Genomic DNA, 22,886 nt, shown 5'->3' on the forward strand with positions numbered 1-22,886 from the left:
TTCTTATCACACCTTATAATGATACAAATAGAGTCAAATCACACTACATTCACACCACACGGCCAGTACTCCAAACATAATAAACACACAAGACACATTATTCAAGTACAAACCAAACTCATAAGTTTCAATCCACACAGCAATACAATTAAATAAACACTTCTACAACTTAACACCCTTAATACTTGGTGGTGGCACCTTCTTCCAAAGAACTTTAACAAGATCAACATATAACCGAAACTGAACAAGTGCATAGAGAGTGACAGGCAAGCAAATGAGAACATATAAATAGAATAAGATACCACCCATGGTATATTTATCCGAGAGCGTAAGGAAATGGCCGGTACAGAAAGAAACAAACACGGCGACAATGGATACGAAGACAGAAGTTAGGCCAATAAGAAGCTTAAGTGGCAAGTTTCTATCAAAATCTTCGACTTGTTTTCGATCAATGAGTATAGAAAGGAACAAGATGAGTGCAGTGACAGAAAAGTAAACTCCAATTAATGAAGATATTGCGAATCCTTCTAATGCAGTATGTTCTTCTGATGATGATTTCCCTGTTTCCTTATTGCCTCCGGGGACACTGCTTAATGTTGCGAAGGAGATGCCGGCAACGATTGCTGCTACAGCTGAGCATGATTGTGTTGTTTCTATTAACCACTGAGTGCTATTTTGTAGAAGTTCTTTGCGTTTCTCCTTAAATAGTTCACTTGGCGTTTTGTTATTTTTGTTGCTTCTATGATTGAAATGATCTGGTGCTAGTCCTTTAATGTACTATGTACAATTACCATTCACATAGATAAAACATAAAAATGTTAACGCTAGCTAGTTTAAAGAGATACATGAATAGATATTATTTATTAGATGGATAAGTAAAGGTTAAATGCTGGATCTGAGACTACTCTAATTTACCAAAAATATATTGATATAATTGCTGCTCTATCTAAAAACTCAATATATACTGAGTTTTTCATTAATATTTAACCTTTTTTTTACATAATCAATATATAAATTAATTAAATATTCTTAGTGTAATCTTAGTCTATATTTTTTAAATGTATGATAAGTACAATTCATATTTATTACAACACGTCTTCTAAGTTTTTCTATTAACCACTGGGTGCTACTTAAATATGTTTTTAACCCCTCTAGATATACAAACTTTTAGTTTTAGTCGTTTTAAAAAAATTCATTGACATTTGATCTAGTATGGATGTGTGTATGTAGGAACGTACGTACCTTATACCACTTGATGTCCCACATCATTTGCATGGCCGCACCAGATACTTTCCAAGAGTTTTCGTTGTTGATGCTTCGATATGCAGCCAAGTGTAAAATGGTGTTTTCATCGTTATCCACTGCTAGACTTAAGCTCTCAAAGGTTTCCATAGAAAGCCTCTTCCACAACCCCTCAACAACTAGCGGGTGTTTATACTTCACTGCTATAAGTAATGCATTTTCATTGTTAGAGTTAGTATCATAGATGACACTTTTTAGTTTAGATTCAAGTACAAGCATGATTTCGGTTATGCCATGTTTTGCTGCACACAAATATGGTGTATCATCTAATGCAATATCTTCAAATTTTGCTGCACGCAAAAATGCGTCTTCTTCTGAATCCTCTGCAAATACACATAATATGATTGTTATATTTTTACATTTCAATTATTTCTTCGTTAATTTATTTTTTTGAATGACAAAAGATATTTAAAAATTTATGTTATTTAAAATTTATGCAAATTCTAACTTTTAGCTATTTCATTACTTGAGAACAACCAACAATTTAAGTTTTGGGTTTTGTTGACACCTCATTAAATGATATTGTTTTCTATGTTCTTGAGTCATTTAATAAGTATTTGAAGAAAATTTAGAGTAGTTTTAGATGAGTTGGTCATGGTTTTGGGGACATTTTGTATTGTGTAGTTTTTTTTTTCTTCCCTGACCATGCTTTTTGAATTGGCATGAATTGTATAACGTTTCCATTTCAAAAAAATTAAAATTGTTTTTGTTTCAAAGAATTGTTCTTACCATCAAGGAAGACAGATAGCTTACCCCTATAGTTCAAGAGCTCGATAAATATTAGGGCTTACTGTATAAGATACTCATCATGATCACCATCTCTTTTCTCTATAGCATAATTGGTGAGAACTTGAGCCAAATATATTCCACTTTTTATTATAATATGTTCATCATATGTGAGTATCTATGTTTGAATATTATTTTCTTGGAGCTTGCATTGGTTCTCTACAGACTATTGATCATAATGTCATACACACGAGACACTTGTTTGGTACTCCGACCCTTTTCAAGCCACTCTTATTTATTATTATTCTTGACTAACCCACTTTGAGCCTCATGAAATTATTATTTGTTGTTTTATTGACAAACCATGTCAGAAAAATTTCAACTCAAAATGTTATATCTGTTTAATTTCTTTGGAGTTAGATAGAATGATAGGTACTTCGTATGGTATGAAACTAAGTTTGGGTGGGGTACTAGTAGAGCTTGGATATCAAAAAATATGAAAAAGAAAAATAAAATGAAAGAAAATTGTAGACAAAAGTATCAAAAAGTGGTCTACACAACAAAAAATAGAGAAACAAGAGCCAAGAAATAAAAAATTTGGCATCTTAAAAAAAGATAAAATAATATTAATAAGTGTTTCAACTAGGACCCATGTTGTTCTGGAAAAGAGATTTAAGTTTGGTATTACTTCATTGTTTAGGGATTTGTAGCCTATCAAATATATCATACTTTAACCTAAGCCACATTATAACTTTGGAAGGCCTATAAAGTGTGTCTGATATTGCTTGATTTTGAATGATTGCATAAAACTTCTTCAAGTTCATACCAATAAGCATTAACATGTATACTAAAATGGGCAAATGCCATGACCAACACTACTTGCTACGAGATTAAGTGAAATAGAGAAGAGGGGATAGATTGTGGTTGAAAGCAGGAACTTTATTCTCTAAGTCTACTTCTCTAAGGACTAGTAATTGAGGTTCCACTAAATTTCTCCTTTCACACATCGACCAATAATTTAAAGTTTGAAGCTTGTTTGGTCGGCCTCAGGATCACATAAAAAATGAGAGCACAAGATATAATCATGAATTTGCATTCACGGTTGGTGGTATCATAGATTAATAGAGAATTTGAAGCTAGAGACAATATTTGGCATTTGTTAACGAGGTCATGACCAAGTTAATTAAAATCAAGATAAAGCACATTCCTAGAGAACAAACAACAAGAGTTGATGGTGGTGCCGGAAACATCTTTTAAAGGTGCGCTCTTGGGGGAAAAGAGGTCTGAAAAGGTTGTTGTTGCTATTCCCGAACGTCCGTCGATGGATTTTTTCCCGGAGAAGGAGCTTTTGGAGGAACTTGAACGTTGTTTTGTCGGAACGTTAGCAAGTCATATGGAAGCATAAGCGGTGCAGACCTGTTTGTTCATGGAGAGTTGGCGTGGATTTTCAGTGGTGTCTATGGGGGAGAAGTTGGTTCTTTTTAAGGGAAACAAGAATGAGGATGTTGTGAAGGAAAGGGAGGACAACAACGAGTGGTGGAAGATAACTTTCACTAAGGTGGTGCCTTGGTCTCCCAATTTGGTGGCAACATCTAGAAGGGTTTGGGTGCAGCTCAGGGGTATTCCTCTACATGTTTGGCATGAAAATTTCTTCAAAACAGTGGGGAATCTGTTTGGATCCTTTCTAGACTTTGATGAGGCTACTATTGGTAGAAAGAGATTAGATGTGGCAAATATCCTCATTTCTACTAAGAAGATGGGGAGGATTGATGAATGGGTTAGCATCAAAGTCATGGGAGCTGTTTTCAAGGTTTAGGTGGTGGAGGGGGTTACGGTGTTTGAGGAGGGTGAAGGTAGTGTAGAGGAGGACTCAGATGGATCTAAGGAGAGGGCGGATGATTAGGCGGAGGAGGACGAAGTACGACGGTCGGAGGAAGGTTTGGAGGAGGAAAGGGATCATCCGGCGATGATGTCGAAGAAGATGATGTTGAGGAGCTACAGGAGGGATCTCTGTATGGGTTAGCAAAAAGGACTTTTTCATGGGTCTATGGAGGCTTTTCAGCAGGCAGATGGTGACTCTAGTGAAAAGTAGTCTGATAGTCCAGTAGCAAAGCGACAAGTGGCAAAACTTGTTGAGGAAGATATGATGTTGGAAGAGGGGAGTACAGCACATGCTGTTGTTGGTGACTTGGGCGTCTTTAGGTGTGAAAAGGGGTTACGTGACTGCAGAGGTTTGGAGGAGGAAGGGGACCACTTGGATTTTACCCTACTGCCTTCACGTGGGAAGCTTCCAGAGATGTTGGAAGGTGTTTTATTTTCAAATGTCAATTTGATGGGTCCTAGTGTTGTTTTGGGTTCAGATAATGGGCCATTGGATACTCTTGTGGTTAGTAAACCGACCCAGAGATCCCCTCATATTGGGCTTGCTACTTCGGCCCTGTTTGCATCCCAGAACTCTATGCATGATTCTGAAGACACAATTTCAAACTTTTCAAATCAAGAAGAGTTTGTCCTTAGGAGGAGGTGTAAAAAGAAACTGTACAAAAATCATAACTTTATGATGCTTGGTAACTCTAGGTGCATGTAGTTTGTTAAGGCTGTGAAGGAAGGGAAAAGATCCTTATGGTGGAAAGGAGGGGTGCAGATGAAGCAAAGGGGGAAGGTTGATGTAGAAGCGCATGTTAATGGGGGAGGCTTCTTGTTGGATGAGGAGGAGGAGGGAAGTGCAGCACCTCCGTTTGTTGTTGATCATGGTACACAGGGGAGGTCGGCCTCGGGGTTGCATCTGATTTTGGAGGAGTCCAATTCTTTGATTCTGGATACGCCTTTGGCCACGTTATCGGGTACTAGTATAACCGACTTGGATGCTTCAAGTATTCGTACTCTATAAAAAATCAAATGGTTTTGTCTTTTCGGTTAGAGACAAGGCAATTGCTACTAAATTGGCAACTAATGTGGTGGCTTTTGAAGATTTAGAGGAGACTATGGTTTTAAGGTGCAAGGGAGGGGTAATCAATGATTATGCTCTCATACAATGTTAGAGGTTTGGGGGAGAGAGTGAAGAGGAAGGTGATTAAGAATTTGGTGTTGGAGCAAAGGGTGGACTTTTTAGCCATTCAAGAATCCAAAATTGAAGTGTTTACTGACTCCGTGTGTAAAGGTTTATGGGAAAGTGATGATTGCGATTGGGCCTTTAATCCGGCAATCGGTAATAGTTGCGAGATTATATCTATTTGGAGAAAATCCGTTTCAAACATCCTTTTCTCTTTTGTGGGTGAAGGCTTTGTGGGAGTTTGTTTAGAATGGGGATGTAAGAAACAAAGATGTTTTGTGGTGAACATTTATTTCAAATGTGATCTTTCGGCAAAGCAAAGATTATGGGTCAATCTTGTGCGTTTGAGAAATATTGTTGATGACAGTGTGTGGTGTATGGTTGGTGACATTAATGCGGTGGGGCATGTGGATGAAAGGAGGGGGTTAATTCAAATGTTTCTTCGGTTATGTCTTTGGAAATTAATTGCTTTAATTCCTTTGTTATGAATGTTGATTTATGTGATGTCAATCTATTGGGGAGAAAGTTCACTTGGTACCATGCTAGTGGACTTTCCATGAGTCGTATTGATAGAGTGTTGATTTTGGAAGGATGGATGAGATGTTGGGGTAGTGCGGCTCTATGGGTGCTCCCAAGGTCGATCTCGGATCATTGTCCACTTGTCCTTAAACATGGTAATACGAATTGGGGCCCAAAACCTTTCTGATTCAATAACTTTTTGTTGGAGCATAAATTTTTCAAAAAGTTAGTGGAGGATTTGTGGAAGAATCATCCGGGGAATGGATGGATGGGGGTGGTTTTGAAGAATAAACTTAAGGATTTGAAGGTGGCTATTAGAATATGGAGTAAACAAGTGTACGGAAATCTAGATACTAAAGTGGCATGTTTAGTGGATGAGATTGCCGATCTTGATGTCAAAGGGGAACTTGGTGTGTTGAGTAGAGGGGATGTAGAGGCAAGGAAAGTTATGTTTGATGAAATGTGGAAGCTCCTCAAATGCAAAGAGGCAAGTTTGTTTCAAAGGTAAAAATCTAAATGGCTTAAAAGGTGATGAAAACTCCAAGTTTTTCCATAGGTGTGTTAAAGCAAGGGCGGCGAGGATCTCTTTGAAGGCGATAAAGGTGGATGGAATTTGGGTTGATACACCAAGTCAGGTAAGAAGAGAGGTGGTGGAGTATTTCCAAAAACAAGTGGAGGGTGATATAAGGGAGAGGCCGACGTTGGATGGTGAGCCTTTTGCTTCGTTATCCGAGGAAGATAATAGGGATCTTATTTTATCATTTTCGCTTGTTAAAATCAAAAAGGTGGTGAAGTCAAGTGATGGAAACAAAAGCTCGAACCCTGATGGTTTCAATTTTTCATTCTTTAAGGAGATTTGGTATCTCTTGAAGCATGAGGTGCGCATTATGTTTGATCAATTTTATGTTAATGAGAAGCTACCAAAGAGTTTTCTCTCCTACTTTGTCACTTTGATTCCCAAAGTAAGTGCGCCAATGTCTTTGAAAGAATATCGCCCTATTTCACTTCTTGGTTGTCTTTACAAAATTATTTCCAAGGTTTTGGCATCAAGACTTTCAAAGGTGATGAATTCTATTATTTCCGGTTCCCAATCCGCTTTCTTGAAAGGGAGACATTTGGTGGATGGAGTGTTGGTAGTTAATGAAGTGGTTGGTTTAGCCAAGAAATCGAAACGGGAATGACTAATCCTTAAAGTGAATTTTGAAAAGGCATATGATTCCATAGATTGGGGGTTTTTGGATTACAGGATGAGAAGGGTGGGGTTGTGTGAGAAATGGGTGAGGTGGATGAAAGCTTGTGTATTTGGAGGTAATATGTCTATTCTTGTTAACGGTATCCCGACGGAGGAGATAATGTTCAAAGAGGTTTAAAGCAAAGTGATCCACTTGCTCCTTTTTTGTTTCTTTTAGTAGCAGAAGGTTTTAGCGGTTTGATGTCGAATGCGGTGAAGGAAGTCCTAGTGACACAGAGATCAATCTAAAGATAATTAGTCTGATCAATGATTGTTTTAGTCAGGATCAAAACTCAAGTTCTACTAAATGAAGTGTCCTTAATTAAAAGGTCATTAATCACTTGAGTTCTTCAAAAATGGTTGTAAAACAATCGTTGGTTTCATTTTATTAATTAATAATAATTCTCTCTTCCTTGATTTAAAATAAATGGGTTTTGCTAACCAATGTCCTTACGGAAATGATTAAGGAATCCATTGTAGAAATTTTGTCTTGGAAATGAAATTTTTTACTTTTGTCTTGACAATAATTACCAATTTTTGTTGCAAAGTTACTTATTTTAGTACTCTAACCAATGTCCCAAGGGCACTAGTTAGCATTCTCCAAAATAAAAATACAATGATATATTTTGTGTGAAATCAAATAAGTTTTAATGATTAGATTACCCATATATAACCCCTTATGATCAAATTGAAATGACTCTCTCCAGTCTTAAATATAAGTGAAATTGGTTAAAGAAAGTTGATGTATTTACAGAGACCACTAAAATGAATCAGATACCTTGATTTGGGTTGAAATTAGCATACACGATATCTGTTCCACTCACATCTCCTATTGGTTTGGCGCCGCTTCCCACGTACGACTCAAAAGGATTCAACCCAAATTCTTGAAAAATCTTATTCTTCATAAATATGTTGAAGAGTTGACCACTCCATTTGTGCTTTTGCTTCATCTTTTTAATTTCTTCAACCCCTTTAAGCAAATTTTGAACACATCCATAAAACAATAACAATCAAGACATAACCCCAAATAAAAAATGTATGGACGAACACAATCAAATGAAAAATATTAAAATTACAAGAGAAATCTCTTTTAAATTTTTTTTCATTTTTGTATGTGCGCTCAAATATTTTTTATTTGAGGTTGTGTTCATGTAAGATTTTCTTTAGAGAATGACGTCAACTAGGATTAGACACTTACCAACTCCTGAAAGGCCAAGGGTATAGATGTATACAAACTTCAAAAACCAAAGACATGTGGCTAGACATGTGGCATAGTTTTCTGGAAGAAGCTCGCATTCAGATGTTAACCAATTGTCTTTCTTTCCCATATTTTTAGATCCTGCAAAAACATAACTTAATTTTTGTGCATTCTTAATATAAAAATATTTTTACACATTATATCGTTCTTCTTAGAGGAAATCCAGACTGCCTTTTTTATTCTCAAAATGAGGGCCTCGTTCTATCCATGTCTCTCCTTAGAGAAAAATTATGCTATGGTGCTTTCTTGTGAAGGAAATTGGAGTCTGAGTCCAAATGGTTTCAATTTCTATTTGGTTTAGTCTATTTTGGATTTTTCGAAATCCAAGGTAGGTCAGATGTTCAATGAACTTTTTTACAATGCTATATTGTTTCAAATTGCATCAGCCTCTGCAACAGCATCGCACCACATTTGCGGCGTGATCTTCAATCACAACTGCATCGTGGCCGCATTGGACCATTTTAACCATTGTAATAGCCTTATCTATTCCTCGAAATCTTCTAAGGAAAGAAAAAAATTGAAGACCCCAAAACCCTTGTCTACTTCATACCCTAGCCAAATAGAAAAAAATACACAACATACTTATATAAGAAAGATTTAATGCACATACCATTTGCAGCATTATAAGTAGTTTGTTTCTTCTGCAGCATTTCCTTAGCAAAACTTATAAGTAGATAACATGTGTCGTAGTTCTTTGGACATGATTCTTGTGGTTTTGGCTCATGCTTCAGCTGACAATATTCGATTGCTTCATCAACGTTTAGGGTTCCCGCAGGTATACCTTTTGATAGTGTGTCATAACATTAGAGCAATACATTGAAAATTGTCATGCATAAATATATTTCTAAAGAACAAAAAAAGTGTAATATCGCATATGAGCATGCATCTTATGTCATAGGGAGATAAAGAAACATTTAAAAAAATTGGTGGGGCCCAAGTCAACAAGCCTTAGACCATCTACAATGGTTAAAACCATTCAACAACACTCAATACCCACTTTTTCAATTCTCAACACTTCACATCATTTTCTCTCTCTTAATTCAACACTCATTCAACTTTTACCTTCTCCAATGGTTTTTTCATTCAACACTCTACCCCACCATCTTTTATTTCTTATTCTTATTTAATTTTATATTTTTGTTTTTATAATTACATAAAATTACAATTATCGATTATAATTAAATTAAAATAAAAAAAAACACTTAACAATTTTTTTTTGTAAAAATAAAATTTATTTACATAATTTATTTTTATTTTCTTAACTTAAAATGCAATACAAGAAACTAAACATGTGGCACACAAATAGTTTAAAATGCAAGACAACAAACAAGCACACAACACACAAGTAATTTATTTAGTACGATACAAATCATGTTGGTTGGGAAATTGATTTGGGTGTTGATAATTGTTGCGATTTTGGTAGCTAAATGGGTAATCAGAAGAATTTTGGGTGTTGAATTAATTATTATTGGGATCCATTTCACTAAATAAAGACTAAAACTTCAGAAGAAAAGTTAAGAGAAAGCTAATAATAAGATTAAGAGAGTGAAAAACTTGATTTTTTTTCTCTGTTCAAATCAAATGATCCAAGTCTCTATTTATAGAGAAAAAAAAATCATGAATTTTGGTAAAAAAAAAAAAATTTAAAAAATATTTGCAATGAAATAATTGAGTCTAAATTATTAAGAAGATAAAAATCCAAGCAGCGAATCGTAATCTGCCAAGTGTCCCAGCTTTATCCATTTATCTTTCTCTCTCCGCGTTCCCTGACGCCTCACTCTCTCTGTCGGCGAGTGCATATCACGCGCTTGCTTTGCCCAACAAAAACGTGTCACGTGGCCTAGCAGGACAGAATTCAACATGTTTAATTGCTTCATCACCTCTTTCATCCACATCATCTTTCCCCTCAATTTCAACATGCTCTTGATATGGTTCAACAAGTTTAAAGTTGCTTTCAATAGGTCCATTGCACTTGGTCTTAGAAGGAAAAAAGATAGGCTTTTTAAACTTACGAATCGCTGGCAACACATATTTTATATTATGACAAAGATAAGGAATTAATATTTCTGCTTTTCATGCAATACTAGTTTTATAATTAAACTACTCCCTCCATTCTTTTTTAAGAGTCGTCTTGAAATAGCAACACCAAATTATAAAAGTGAATTTAAGCACATTTTCATCCTATTATACCCTCATTTACTCCACCAATAAATTCCAATTTTTTTTGTACAAAATTTTTTTTCCAATAAATTTAATGTGTTATCTTGCTCTCCTAACAAATAATTGTTAATTACTCTCTCTTTCGCGAACAATTTTTTTTTTTTTGCACACGGTTTATCTCTCTCCCATAACAAACAATTATCAATAATTTAAATATTATAATCTAAATATTGTACACATATTTTTAGATAATTGCAAAGCAAAATAAAAATTATTTCAACTTCACATTAATCAAAAGTTAAGAAAATGTTAACTTTCTTTAAACTCCTTTAATCAAAATTAAGGCTTCAACTATAGTTTCAACCAATATTAGTCTCACACTATGTGACATAGATTTGAATGTTTAAAATTACGAAAAAACAAACTTTGTTTAGTTTTCCAAATACATAGCGTTTTAAAAAGAAACAAACTTTGTTTAAGAAAAAAACTTTAATTTTTTAAATACATAACATTAATTTGTTTTATTGAAAAAGATAAGAGTAATTGAGAAAAGGTATAATTGACAATCGTACGCTAATTTGAGAAACTGACATAATTGAATGTAATCATATGTGTCGTGTCAGACACGATACATATCTGACACCGGACATACCTAATCTGAGGAATGTATGTGCTTCATAAAGAATAAATATTTAATCAAACGATACTTAAAAAGAAACGAAAAGAGTAATATGTATCGACAAATAAAATTATTGGAGAAATCGAATCACAACTCTTTACGTAGATATTTTTGTAATTATTTAAAAAATATATATTTTACTCAACACCACTTTAAAATATGATTCGTCATAATGGTAAAACTTTTTTACATGATTATTTAATGGATAGTTTTGTTTTGACCAAAATTTAATGGATAGTTATTAAACTCATAGTTTGTATAACCTTAAATGGTTTATAAATTAGAGTGGAGATTAAAATGTTTAAGGGGAATACAATGGTATCTTTAAACTTAAATTGAATATGTATTCATCATTCAATCATTACATGATATGTCATATTTTTGTATTCATTTATTTAAAAATAAAATCAATTTTTTAATAAATTTTGTCTCCGGAGTATTGATATCCAACCAAACTTCAGGTAGCTAATAATTCATCAATGTATAAACATATAAGAGAAATGTTAATATAGAATATCATGCATGATAGTTAGCTATAAAACCATATGTTCCCAAGACAATGAGTTTCTTCTCAATTTATCTGCAGATAGTAATGTACACAAATATTGAAATGTTGCACACTTACAGTGGTAAAGAATCTTCTTCCACCATATCATCTTGTATCCGCTTTTGAAGGCTGAGGGCCTAGTAGCAAGAAGTTTGACAGGACTAAATCCAAGTTTGTTTTGAACGACGATAAGATCTGGATATTTGTGTATTATTATAATTGCCAAATCTGTTGCAATATACATAAATATTAGTGGGGAAATGTTAAAAAAATCTGTTGCAATATACATAAATATTAATTGGGAAATGTTAAATAGTGTCCTAGAGCAGTTGTTAAAGAAATTAACGTATAAATATTGTATTAGAAATGATGAAAAGTTGTATGTTCAACTTTTTGAATGTCAAAGAATTATTATATTAGAAATTAATTGCATTTTTCTTTCTAAATAGGTTGTTAAACAAACCATTAGCTTATTTGAGCATTATGAAAGGAAGTAGATAACATTATTATGGATTTTAAATGTGAGTGACTAAGTCCCACATTGTTTATGAATATGTAAAATATTGGATATACAAGAAAGACTCATATACTAGTCTTATGAGTTTGGATGGAGATGTTGGGTCTCCATCTCTTGCGCTCCTGAATCATTGATCTGTTGTTGCTCTCGTGACATCCGGACTCCTCAACAAGTGGTATTAGAGTTTTGGTTCGGTTTGGTGTGGGGGAGTGGAAGTTTGATATGTTATAGAAGGTGGGAATTCACACTTGATGGGAAGAATGTTGGGTTTCAAGTGTGAGCAATCAAGTCTCACATTGCTTATAAATGAGTAAAATGTTAGATGCATAAAAGAGGCAACTTATATATATGATGTCTTAAAGTTTTGAATGGAGATATGACGTCTCACTCTCTTCTCATCCTGAAGTCACACACAAAAGCGCGTGTGCACAAGTAAGGAATACACTTCCCATCATATTCAACTATTAATCTATAATAATGTAATAGTTTCTCACAAATCATATATAATCCTTTAACATTCATTCCCATGCGAAATTTTTATCTTTCCACCAAATAAAAATGTGGGTTACTAAAACAAAATGTGAGTAATTAATTATTTTTTTAGGAAATATAATTAAATATTCATATCGTGTCCAAACATTGCACACATTAGAAAACCGACATAGAAATTCAAGAATTTAGATTCCAAGCAACAAGTGATTGCACGCAATCAACATATCAATGGTCGTCGGATCAAAATCAAACAGTTCAAATTCACATGTAAATTTGATTTTTTTACATTGATGGTTGATGAATTCAACGACCATCGATATAAAAAATCAAAATATGCATGAGAATTTAAACCGTCTGATCTCAATCAAAAGACCATCGATATGATGACTTCCTGGATGCATTTAGTCATCGACTAGAACGGAACCCGAATACAAAATTCATAAGATGAAGTAAAGCATGCAATTTAATTAAAAGCTTGATAATTACCAAAAAATTCTCTCTGGATGGTGCAGTGAAGAATACTATCCCCATTGTTTCGAATAAGATCTTTATAAGAATAGTTACCACCACAATCACTTCTACCTGGTTTAAACTTGATGAGATACACAAAAGTTTGTTTTTGCCAAGACAATGCAGCAAGAAATAAAGGACTTTCACCATTATTGTTATCAATGTCAATCAAATCCTTTCTTTCACCACATTCTCCTATGATACATTCACATATATCTTTGAATCCTCTTGATGCTGCAAGGTGCAAAGGAGTGTCACCTTTTTCATTCTTACATTTAAGGGCCTCCTTCTCATTTTTGTGACATAAGATTGAATTCACAAGACTTTTAACAACTTCCTCATTGCCATCATTTACTGCCACATGTAGTGCTGTTCCTCTACTTTTGTTGATCTCCATTGTGCTGAAGTTAGGATCTAAATTGTATAATTTCTTAACTTCTTCCCAATGTCCTTCTAATGTATATCCCTTTAAAATGTTCTCTAGAGACACATTTACAACTTGAAAAAAAAAAAAAAAAAAAAAAAGGATTAGAGTTATTCCTTGTTTGGATAAACAACTTAACTAAAGGTTTATAGCATAAACACTTATTATATAAGTTATTTCTATAATAAAAGATAAAATAAGTCAAACTATTTTCATATAACTTGTAAGAACCTTCAGCATATTCTTTATACTATAAATTTTATAACATTTAGCGAATAAATTAGAAACAAATTATATGATTTTTTTTTTATCATATAGTAGTATTATTCTGTCGCTTATTTCAACTATTTTTATTAGTGATTATTTTTCATTGGTAAAAAAATATAAACTACGTACCTTCAGTGGTGTGTGTGATGTTACAAATATATTCTCCCCCTTCTCTATTGCTCATGATGGTCTTCAAGGTTGAAACTCAGATTGAATTGAAGGATGAAAGAAAGAACAATGTGAAATGGGAAAGAGAGAGAAGTTTAGTCCATATGTGTTATGTTCCAACTATATATAGAGTTTAACTTGAAAAATAGTCCAATATATTTCCAACTTTGGTTGGGTATATTTCAGTGAATTTGAAGGATATGAGAATATAAAAAGAAATGATTCTAAACATGCTTTAGAACACTGTAGCACAAAAACTAAAGTGAAAAAGGAAAAATATATATTCTAAACAAAGTTTGCTTCTCAAGTCTACAAGTTAAGTATATTATATAGTATGATTATTAGAATTCAATAAAATTCATGAAAAAAACACACGTAATTTTACATGTTTTTTATTTTTTTAGTTGGAAGAAAATAGACAGAAAGAAAAAGAAGAGGGGAATAATATATCTTGAAAATCTCTGCCCCCTCCTACAAACTTAATGGGATGCGCTTTTCCAAGTTAAATACCGAGGAAAAGGTTCCTCGGAAAACATGTTTTCATTATAAAATTCTTTTCAAAGTGTGTATGACGCTTGTAATGTATTCCCTCCGTCCCTTAATAAGTGATCTAGTTGATCCAATTACGCATACCAATGCGTAATTTTGAGTTTAAATATCTTGAATAATATAGTGGCAAAAATTATGAAAATTTGATATTTTGAAAATACTCATCGAGACGAATCTAACGACATCTTATATGATGTTATTTATCTTTATATATTAGTTGAAAAATACGGTCAAAATCAATTAGTTCAAAATTTAAAAAATTTCAAATGAGTCACTTGTTAAGGGACGGAGGGAGTATTAAACAAGGATTTTATATAGCATGGCAGCTAGCTTGTAATAATTTCCCTCAGTAATTTTTACAGCAAACTTTTAATTATATTACCTACCTCCCTCTTCAATAATTTTTACAATCTCTAAATGCTCATAGCTTCTAAAAAATGCAAATATCTCTTCTAAACTTTTTCAAGAACTTCTCCATTCTCTAAAAATCGTTTTCACTTAAATCATCTGAAATTTAGCATCAAATCATTGTTATTGGTAAGTTTTACAAATGTATTTTTATTTTATGTATATTGTTGATTTAGTTTTTTTGTACAATGTTAATTTATCAATTTATTTATAATCTCACTATCACTAATTTGTTATATACTTTTGATCATAGTTATTTAAAATCTCACTGTCAATTTCTTGTTGATGCTTAATTTTTTTTATTTTTTATTTTTATTTTTAATTCTTTAAATGTAAGGTTAATTAGTAGTAAAAATGTTAATTTGTAAAAAGAAATTGTGTTGGTAAAAAAAATGTTAGTAAAAGGTTAGGTTGTTTTAAAATATTAGCTTCTTTAAAAAAAAAAAAAAGTAAAAATGTTAGTTAGTCATTAAAATGTTGTGAAAAAAATTTGTTAGCAATAAAAACGTCGTTACTTAATTACAGAAATTGTTAGTTGGTAAATAGCTAGTAATAAAAATGCTAGTTAGTAAAAATCTAAGTAACAAAAATCTTAGCTCGTAAATTTGAGTATACATACATGTGATATATAATATGTGTAATTCATGTAAATTGTAAATAACTAATTTGATAGTTCATTTGTCATTAGACGTGCATATTGTGGTTGTTGCCGCTGTTGATTTTTCTGGATATTTTTCATCGGATTACAACTTGATCAGGTTAGTTTCTTAAATTAATTTAATACTATTACATATGTATTTTAAATTTTAAATTTATTTATATATAACTTTATTGATTAAATATGTATGGATATTGGTATAAAAAAATATAATATGCATAAATATTAGTTTTTGTTTTAAGAAATGCATAAATAGTTTTTTTTTTAAAAAAGAATTTAACCAAATGTCAACAGTGCAGAAGATAGATCAATATTATTACTACCGAAGTTGGATGTACGATAGAACATTTTCGGGGAGAACCAAACTTAAACCGCAATTTGAGGAAGGAATTCATGGATTTGTTGCTTTCGCCATGTCACAAAACATTTATGAGAGGGAGGGAGGGATAAGATGTATGTGTCTTACTTGTACGTGCAGATTGATACAGTGCGGAGGAGATGTCATCAAACATTTAAAAAAAAGTTGGCTTTATGGATTTCTATTGGGTACGTGTGGACTAATCATGGTGAACAAATGCCGCCTATTAATATTGGGTTCGATGTGAACACATGTGCTTCATGCAGTGGATCACATACAGAGAATGTTGAACAGTTTGACATGATGGATGATATGATTGGTGACACTCTTGGAGTGAACATGTCTTATGATGAGCCGGTTGAAGAGGAGCTACCCCCAAACAAGAAAGCACAAGATTTTTACAACCTGTTGGAAAAGATAAATGAACAGTTGTTTGAAGGATCAAATGACTCTAAATTATCCATGTGCGCGAGACTTTTAGCTGCCAAGTCAAATTGGAATGTACCTGATAAGTGCTTGGAGCACTTCGTGAAAATGCTTTTGGATGCTACTCCTATCAAAGACAATCTTCTGAAAAGTGAAGGTAAATCGACATAATCAGAATAAGCAGCGGAATAAAATTTCGATTTACTCTCCTTGGATCATTACGAATTGGAACTTGAACCAGTGATATGATTGTTACCTTAGAACGGTTGGTCTGAAAACGAACGGTGAAATCTGCGAACCGGAATCACGATCACAGCCAAGCAAATAGCAGAGCCTCTATCAAGTCCACACGAACAGTGCTCCTCCAAAACCTCGGTGCTAGCCAAGAAGAAGGAAGTCAGAGAGCTTGGGTTTCTGCAAAAGAACGTAACCGCAAACTATTGCACTAGGGTTCTATTTATAGAACTCCTTATGTGCTTTGCAAGTCAAACTCGTTTTTGACTTCACTAAGCCCAATACGAGTTTAGTAAATATTGCTAAATCATTAGCATTATTTACTAAGCGCACCCTTTATATAAGTCGTACTTATACATATCTCTTTTGACTGCTCTTTGTGTGTGACCCTTTAGGTTCTAGTCACGTTGGCAATGATATTAAATCCATCATTTAATATCATAAACAATGAGCGGTATCTAGCAACACATCATTGCTACCCAAGTGACAAGAATGTCAAGTGATCTGACGAAACATTTCATGATAATACATATGTGTATAATTACTCCTTTGTCTCAATATCTTCATTGATCCCAAGGCATAGATAGTGTCACCCTTGTATAGATCAATGTTCATTTATCTTGATTCCGAAATGTACTATTTAACGAATAAGTCCAATATCTTATATTGACTTAGTTCAGCATGGCCATGCATATTTATAGTCATATTTCATCAAGAGGCCTAAAGATATATCTCCTGTTTATGAGGAGGGACAAATCCCATCTAGGACACTCATGACCCTCAGCATGATTCATCAAGTGCCCATCAACCAACGTTATTGTTATCCTTTTACAGACAACGTTAGAATGGCAACAAAGCACTTGAGTCCACATCTAGAGATCATAGTGGTTTCAGGTCTAAGAGCGATATACATTATTATCATTGTGAGAATATCTTATGACAATTTCATAACTTACTATGTAGTATTCTCACAGTGGGTCAATCCAATATAAATATTACTCCTAATATTTATATCTATGTATAGACTTGATATCTCATATCTATGACCCATGAGATGCGGTCATCAGTCTACATACATAATAGTCTCGACGCTTTATTATTATCCTTTTATTCATATTAAAGCTTTGACTACGGATTCATTTAAGAATAGTGTTCTATAAGATAATGTAATCTCATGATTAAGTTACACTTAATATATTATTACACGAACTATCTATTCTAAGGACTTTATTAACATTATCTAAATATAATAAAGAGTGCCATATATTATCCAATAATAAAAGTCATGATACATAAGATAGGTTTAACATAAACTATTGGCCTCTAGGGCTTACACCAACAAAAAGTTATTACGAGGCCAAGAGATTAGTGTCGAAGTTGGGATTAGAATCTAAAAGGATTGATTGTTGTAGTAATGGGTGCATGTTGTTCTATGACAATGAATTCGGTACAAATGATGGTGCACTAGAGGAGTGTAAATTTTGCAATGAACCGAGGTATGTTGTTCGCAATGATGATGTTCACCGTAATCACAACGAATCCCGGTTAAGTCAATGTTTTACCTGCCAATAATACCAAGACTGCAAAGGTTGTATGCATCAATGCAAACTGCTGGTAAAATGACCTGGCATTACTACAATAAGTCAAATCCACCTTAGATGCGGCATCCTTGTGACGGTGAGGAATGGAAGCATTTTGACCGTGTTCATCATGATTTTGCATCAAATCCACCAAATGTGAGATTGGGATTATGCTCTGATGGCTTTACACCATATATCCAAGCGTCTGCAACGCCTTATTCTTGTTGGCCAATTATTGTTACCCCGTATAACCTCCCTCCTGAGATGTGTATGTCAAAACCTTACATGTTCTTGACTTGTATTATACCAGGACCATCGAGTCCACTTGATGGCATTGATGTGTTTTTACAACTCATGATTGATGATCTGAAGAGGTTGTGGATTGGTCAATTGACATATGATATTGCAAAGAGGGAGAATTTCAATATGAGGGTGGCTTTGATGTGGACTATCAACAACTTTCCCGCCTATGGGATGTTGTCTGGTTGGATTACTCATGGCAGACTTGCTTGCCCTCATTGTATGAAGAACACAAAGGCGTTTACTTTGGACTATGGAGGAAAGGCTTCATGGTTTGACCGTAGGATGTTTTTACCAGAAAGTCATGTATTTCGGAGGAAAATAAATATGTTCAGGAAAGATAAAATAGAAAAAGATGGTCCGCCTCCTAAGATATCATCTCGAGAAGTGTTCCGTAGGGTCCGTGGGCTATCGAGATTCCCAGATATTGGCAGAAGAATCAGATATCCTAAATATGGGGAAAAGCACAATTGGATCAAAAGAAGTATTTTTTGGGACCTTCCTTATTGGAAAGACAATTTACTGAGACATAATCTTGATGTTATGCACATTGAAAAGAATTTTTTTGACAATATACTTCACACAGTGATGAATGTCTCAGGTAAAACAAAAGATAATGAGAAGGCTAGACTGGATTTGTCGGTGTATTGTAAGAGACTAGAAATGGAACTACAGCCTCTTCCAAATGGAAAATTTCGAAAACCCAAGGCTATTTTTAGTCTAACCTCTGATGAAGCAAAATCTGTTTGTATGTGGTTAAAAGAGCTGAGGATGCAGGATGGTTATTCTTCAAATTTAGCAAGGTGTGTCGACGTCAACAAGGGAAAGCTGCGTGGGATGAAAAGTCATGATGGTCATGTTTTCATGCTACGCTTACTTCCAATTGTGTTTAGTTCATTGCCAAACAATGTTATAAAACCATTGACTGAAGTTAGCCAATTTTTTAAAGATCTTTGTGCTTCAACTCTAAGAACGGATGAACTTGTTAAAATGGACCAGAATATGCCAGTCACTCTCTGTAAACTTGAGCAAGTTTTCCCACTAATGGGATAAAACCACAAGTTCACGGTTCTATCGAAGTGGTAATGAAAAAAGTATCGTTCTGACAGGGAGTAGTTTAATTCAATTAACTTTTGATGATGATTAGAAGAGAATTAAGTTGCAAAGTTGGGGTTTTCAAACGATTGAAAGATAATATAATAAAAGGAGCCTTGGGATCATTGGTTCATCCAAATGACAAGTCCTTCACAAACCAAACTATTAAACTTATAATCTTATGTTAGACCTAACTTCTAAAGACAGTTTCTCTTTTGTTCCTCTAGCAACCAAGCCTATTTCGCTGACTTGATTATTATTAGTTCCCTTGAAGATCGAAACTATATGTCTCAAAGATTGCAAAGACTATTTCGCTACCTTTGCAGCCCTTGTCTAAATTCACTTGTTCGAATATTGATGAGTCAATAATATATCTATTTTAATTATAATATTTAGTTTTGTTTTAATTAGATTTTAGTTTATTTTATATTTATATTATTTCCTTTTTGAGCTATATTACTACAATTGCATATTGTTATATTTCAGGAACGAATATTTGATGGATTGAGTCTTGGAACAAAAGAAAGGGGTTTGGAGCTGATTCGGTGCGAAAATACGAAGATTTGAAAGACAAAATGTCTCCCCGAAGTCAGAACCTTGGCACGGCCCGTGCTAGGCTTGGCACGGCCGTGCCACCTCCCAAAGCCACTTTTGCTGCTTTTGCTTAGATTTTAAGCTACTCTGTTTTAGTTTACCATAAAGCCCTTTTGTAATTGCTTAGATTTTAAGTCGAATGTAAACTATAAATAGAGTAGCTAGTCATCATAAAAATGGATCTTTTATTGGAATTCAATATGTGACAATTTTCTTTCTAATAAAAGTTCTTTTTTTTCCTTTACTTTCTTGTTATTTACTTTTATGCTTTCTCTCTTCTTCTCCATGTCTACGATGAACGTTAGTGAGTAGACTTCTCTTATCTTGGGATCGTTGGATAAGTCTAAATGACATAATCCTAATCAAACCAAACCTTAAACCTTAATATTATGTAACCCTAGTTTCTCTTCTAAATTCACCGTTTTAACATGGATTAAATATTATCAAACTGTGGAAGTGGAGGGTTTGATAATCGTTAATCCATTATTCCAAATGTTAATTCATAAAACGAAAGTGGAGCTTTAATATTCGATCAAGTGAATTTAGACAAGGATTGCGAAACATGAAAATAGTCTAGTGAACCTTGAGACTTATAGAGTTTCGAACTTCAAAGATTCTAATAGTAATCAACCATGAAAATAGGCGTGCTTGCTAGAGGAACACACTCACTGAGACCGATAGGAGATGTGATAGGCTTAAGAGAAACTAGAAACTAGGTATAACATAAGATTATAAGTTTAATAGTTTGGTTTGTGAAGGACTTGTCAGTTAAATGAACCATTAATCCCAAGACACCTCTTTTATCTTTTCTTTTATTATTTTCTTGTAATTAAAAATCCAAACTTTTATCTAAAACTCTTTCTTCTAATCATCATTAAAAGTTAATTGAATTCATAACTCCCTGTCGGAACGATACTCTTATTTTACTACTTCGATAGAACCGTACACTTGCGGTTTTATCTCATCAAGTTTTTGACGCCGCTGCCGGGGAGTTATTGTAATTTGATTAACCTTTTAATAGTGGTTAGTCTTAACAATATATATATATATATATATATATATATATATATATATATATATAATATATACAAATAAACATATATATATGTGCATATATAAAACAAAAATATAAAATAAAAAAAAATCTTTTTCTTTTCCTTTTTTTATTTTATTTTTTATTTTTTATTTTTTTATTTTTATTTATATATATATACATAATCCCTCTCTCTCTCCCTCCTTTCACTTTATTTTTTATTTTTTATCTTTAACCGTTTTGATTTCAGGAGGATGAAAAACACACAATAATAACGATATGGCTGAGAAACGTGCTCTCAAAGAGTATGCAATCACATCTTCAGATGAGCCGTACAATGTTATTATGTACCCAACGGTTGAGGGTACTAAATTTGAAATAAAGTCTGCACTTATTTGCCTAGTGCAGCAAAATCAATTTTTTGGATCACCCACTGAGGATCCGAATTTTCATATTTCAACTTTTCTAAGACTCAGTGGAACCTTGAAGGCAAACCAAGAGGCCGTAAGGCTGCACCTCTTTCCTTTCTCCTTAAGGGATAGAGCTAGTGCTTGGTTTCATTCATTGCAAATTGGTTATATCACTTCATGGGACCAAATGAGGAAGGCATTCCTTTCCCAATTCATTCCCCGTAATAAAACTACTCAATTGAGGAGTCAAATCACACAATTCACTCAAAAAGATGGTGAATCTCTTTACGATGTGTGAGAGCGTTTCAAAGAAATGCTTCGACTTTGTCCCCATCATGGTTTTGAGAATTGGCTTATTATCCACACTTTTTATAATGGTCTTTTGTTTTCCACAAAAATGAATGTTGATGCAGCTGCAGGTGGAGCTTTGATGAATAAAACATACACAGGAGCATATGCTTTGATCGAGGAAATGGCCCAAAACCACTATCAATGGACAAGTGAGAGAGTTATCACTGATGTTACTCCTCCACCCTCTAAAAAAGAGGAAGGTATGTACCAGTGTAAGTGTCACATATTGATAAAAGGTGGACACACTTCTTCAAAAATTTGATAAATCAAGTGTAAGTGTCGTCACACCTGCTCTTGTTTCACCACCTTATGAATTTTGTGGAATACTTGGCCATACTAGTGTTGAATGCGTGTTGCTAAAAGTCCCGAGCAAAATTTTTATAACCAAACTCCTAAAAATACCTTTGGACAACAAACAACACCACCCGTTTATGCAAACAACCAAAGAGTCCCTCAGAAATCCAGCTTGGAAATTTTACTAGAAAAACATGCTATGGAGCAATCCAAGCAATTTCAAGAACTTAAAAATCAAACTGGATTTTTGAATGACTCTCTTGTCAAGCTTACATCTAAAGTGGACTCCATTGCTACTCACACTAGAATGCTAGAAACTCAAATCTCTCACGTAGCTCAACAAGTAGCTACTTCCTCTCAAACCCCTGAAGTCTTTTCAAGTCAAACTGAAGCCAACCCTAAAGGCCTTATAAATGCTATTCAACTTAGGGACGGTAAGCAGTTAAAGGACCCCATTATGAAAACTAAGACAATTGAGGGTGAGATAGAGAGTGAAAAGCAACAAGGTGAGAAAGTTATAGGAGAGAGTGATAAGCCAATCGTTTCACCACCTTATAAACTCAAAATCCATGTTCCACAAAGGCTTGCTAAGCCTAACCTCATAGTGATTGAGAGTTTTTCCACCCCTTGTGTGATAAAAAGTGAAACCATTGACAAAGTCATGTGTGATTTGGGAGAGAACGTTAGTTTGATGACATTATCCCTTTGGGAAAGATTGGGTATTGGGTAGAGAAACCTTCTAAT

At 33.8% G+C, this 22,886-nt stretch overlaps 1 protein-coding gene and 1 non-coding gene across 2 annotated transcripts; both read right to left on the minus strand.

Annotated features, from left to right (window-relative positions):
* LOC11430866 (uncharacterized) lies at positions 1-13,958 on the minus strand. The gene is made up of 8 exons (XM_003599995.4): positions 13,814-13,958; positions 12,970-13,491; positions 11,553-11,702; positions 8,699-8,869; positions 8,029-8,169; positions 7,609-7,800; positions 1,243-1,625; positions 1-777 (listed from the first exon to the last, which is right to left on the minus strand). Exons 1-8 carry the CDS (start codon positions 13,866-13,868, stop codon positions 163-165), a joined length of 2,229 nt encoding a protein of 742 aa, XP_003600043.2. The 5' UTR covers positions 13,869-13,958; the 3' UTR covers positions 1-162.
* A 7,774-nt stretch (positions 13,959-21,732) lies between these two features.
* Positions 21,733-21,839, minus strand: LOC112420524 (small nucleolar RNA R71). Its single transcript, XR_003010704.1, has one exon. It is a non-coding gene; the product is annotated as a small nucleolar RNA R71 (small nucleolar RNA).
* Positions 21,840-22,886: the final 1,047 nt, after the last annotated feature.

Source organism: Medicago truncatula, chromosome 3 (assembly GCF_003473485.1).
Source record: "Medicago truncatula cultivar Jemalong A17 chromosome 3, MtrunA17r5.0-ANR, whole genome shotgun sequence".
Lineage (NCBI taxonomy): Eukaryota > Viridiplantae > Streptophyta > Magnoliopsida > Fabales > Fabaceae > Medicago > Medicago truncatula.

Excerpts from the sequence above, each read along its gene's own strand:
- LOC11430866 (XM_003599995.4), bottom strand. The coding sequence starts at position 13,868 with ATGAGCAATAGAGAAGGGGGAGAATATATTTGTAACATCACACACACC. Across the intron at positions 1,626-7,608 it reads TAATTTCAACCCAAATCAAG|AGGATTCAGAAGAAGACGCA; the intron begins GTATCTGATTCA and ends GTGTATTTGCAG. Across the intron at positions 778-1,242 it reads GGGACATCAAGTGGTATAAG|TACATTAAAGGACTAGCACC; the intron begins GTACGTACGTTC and ends AATTGTACATAG.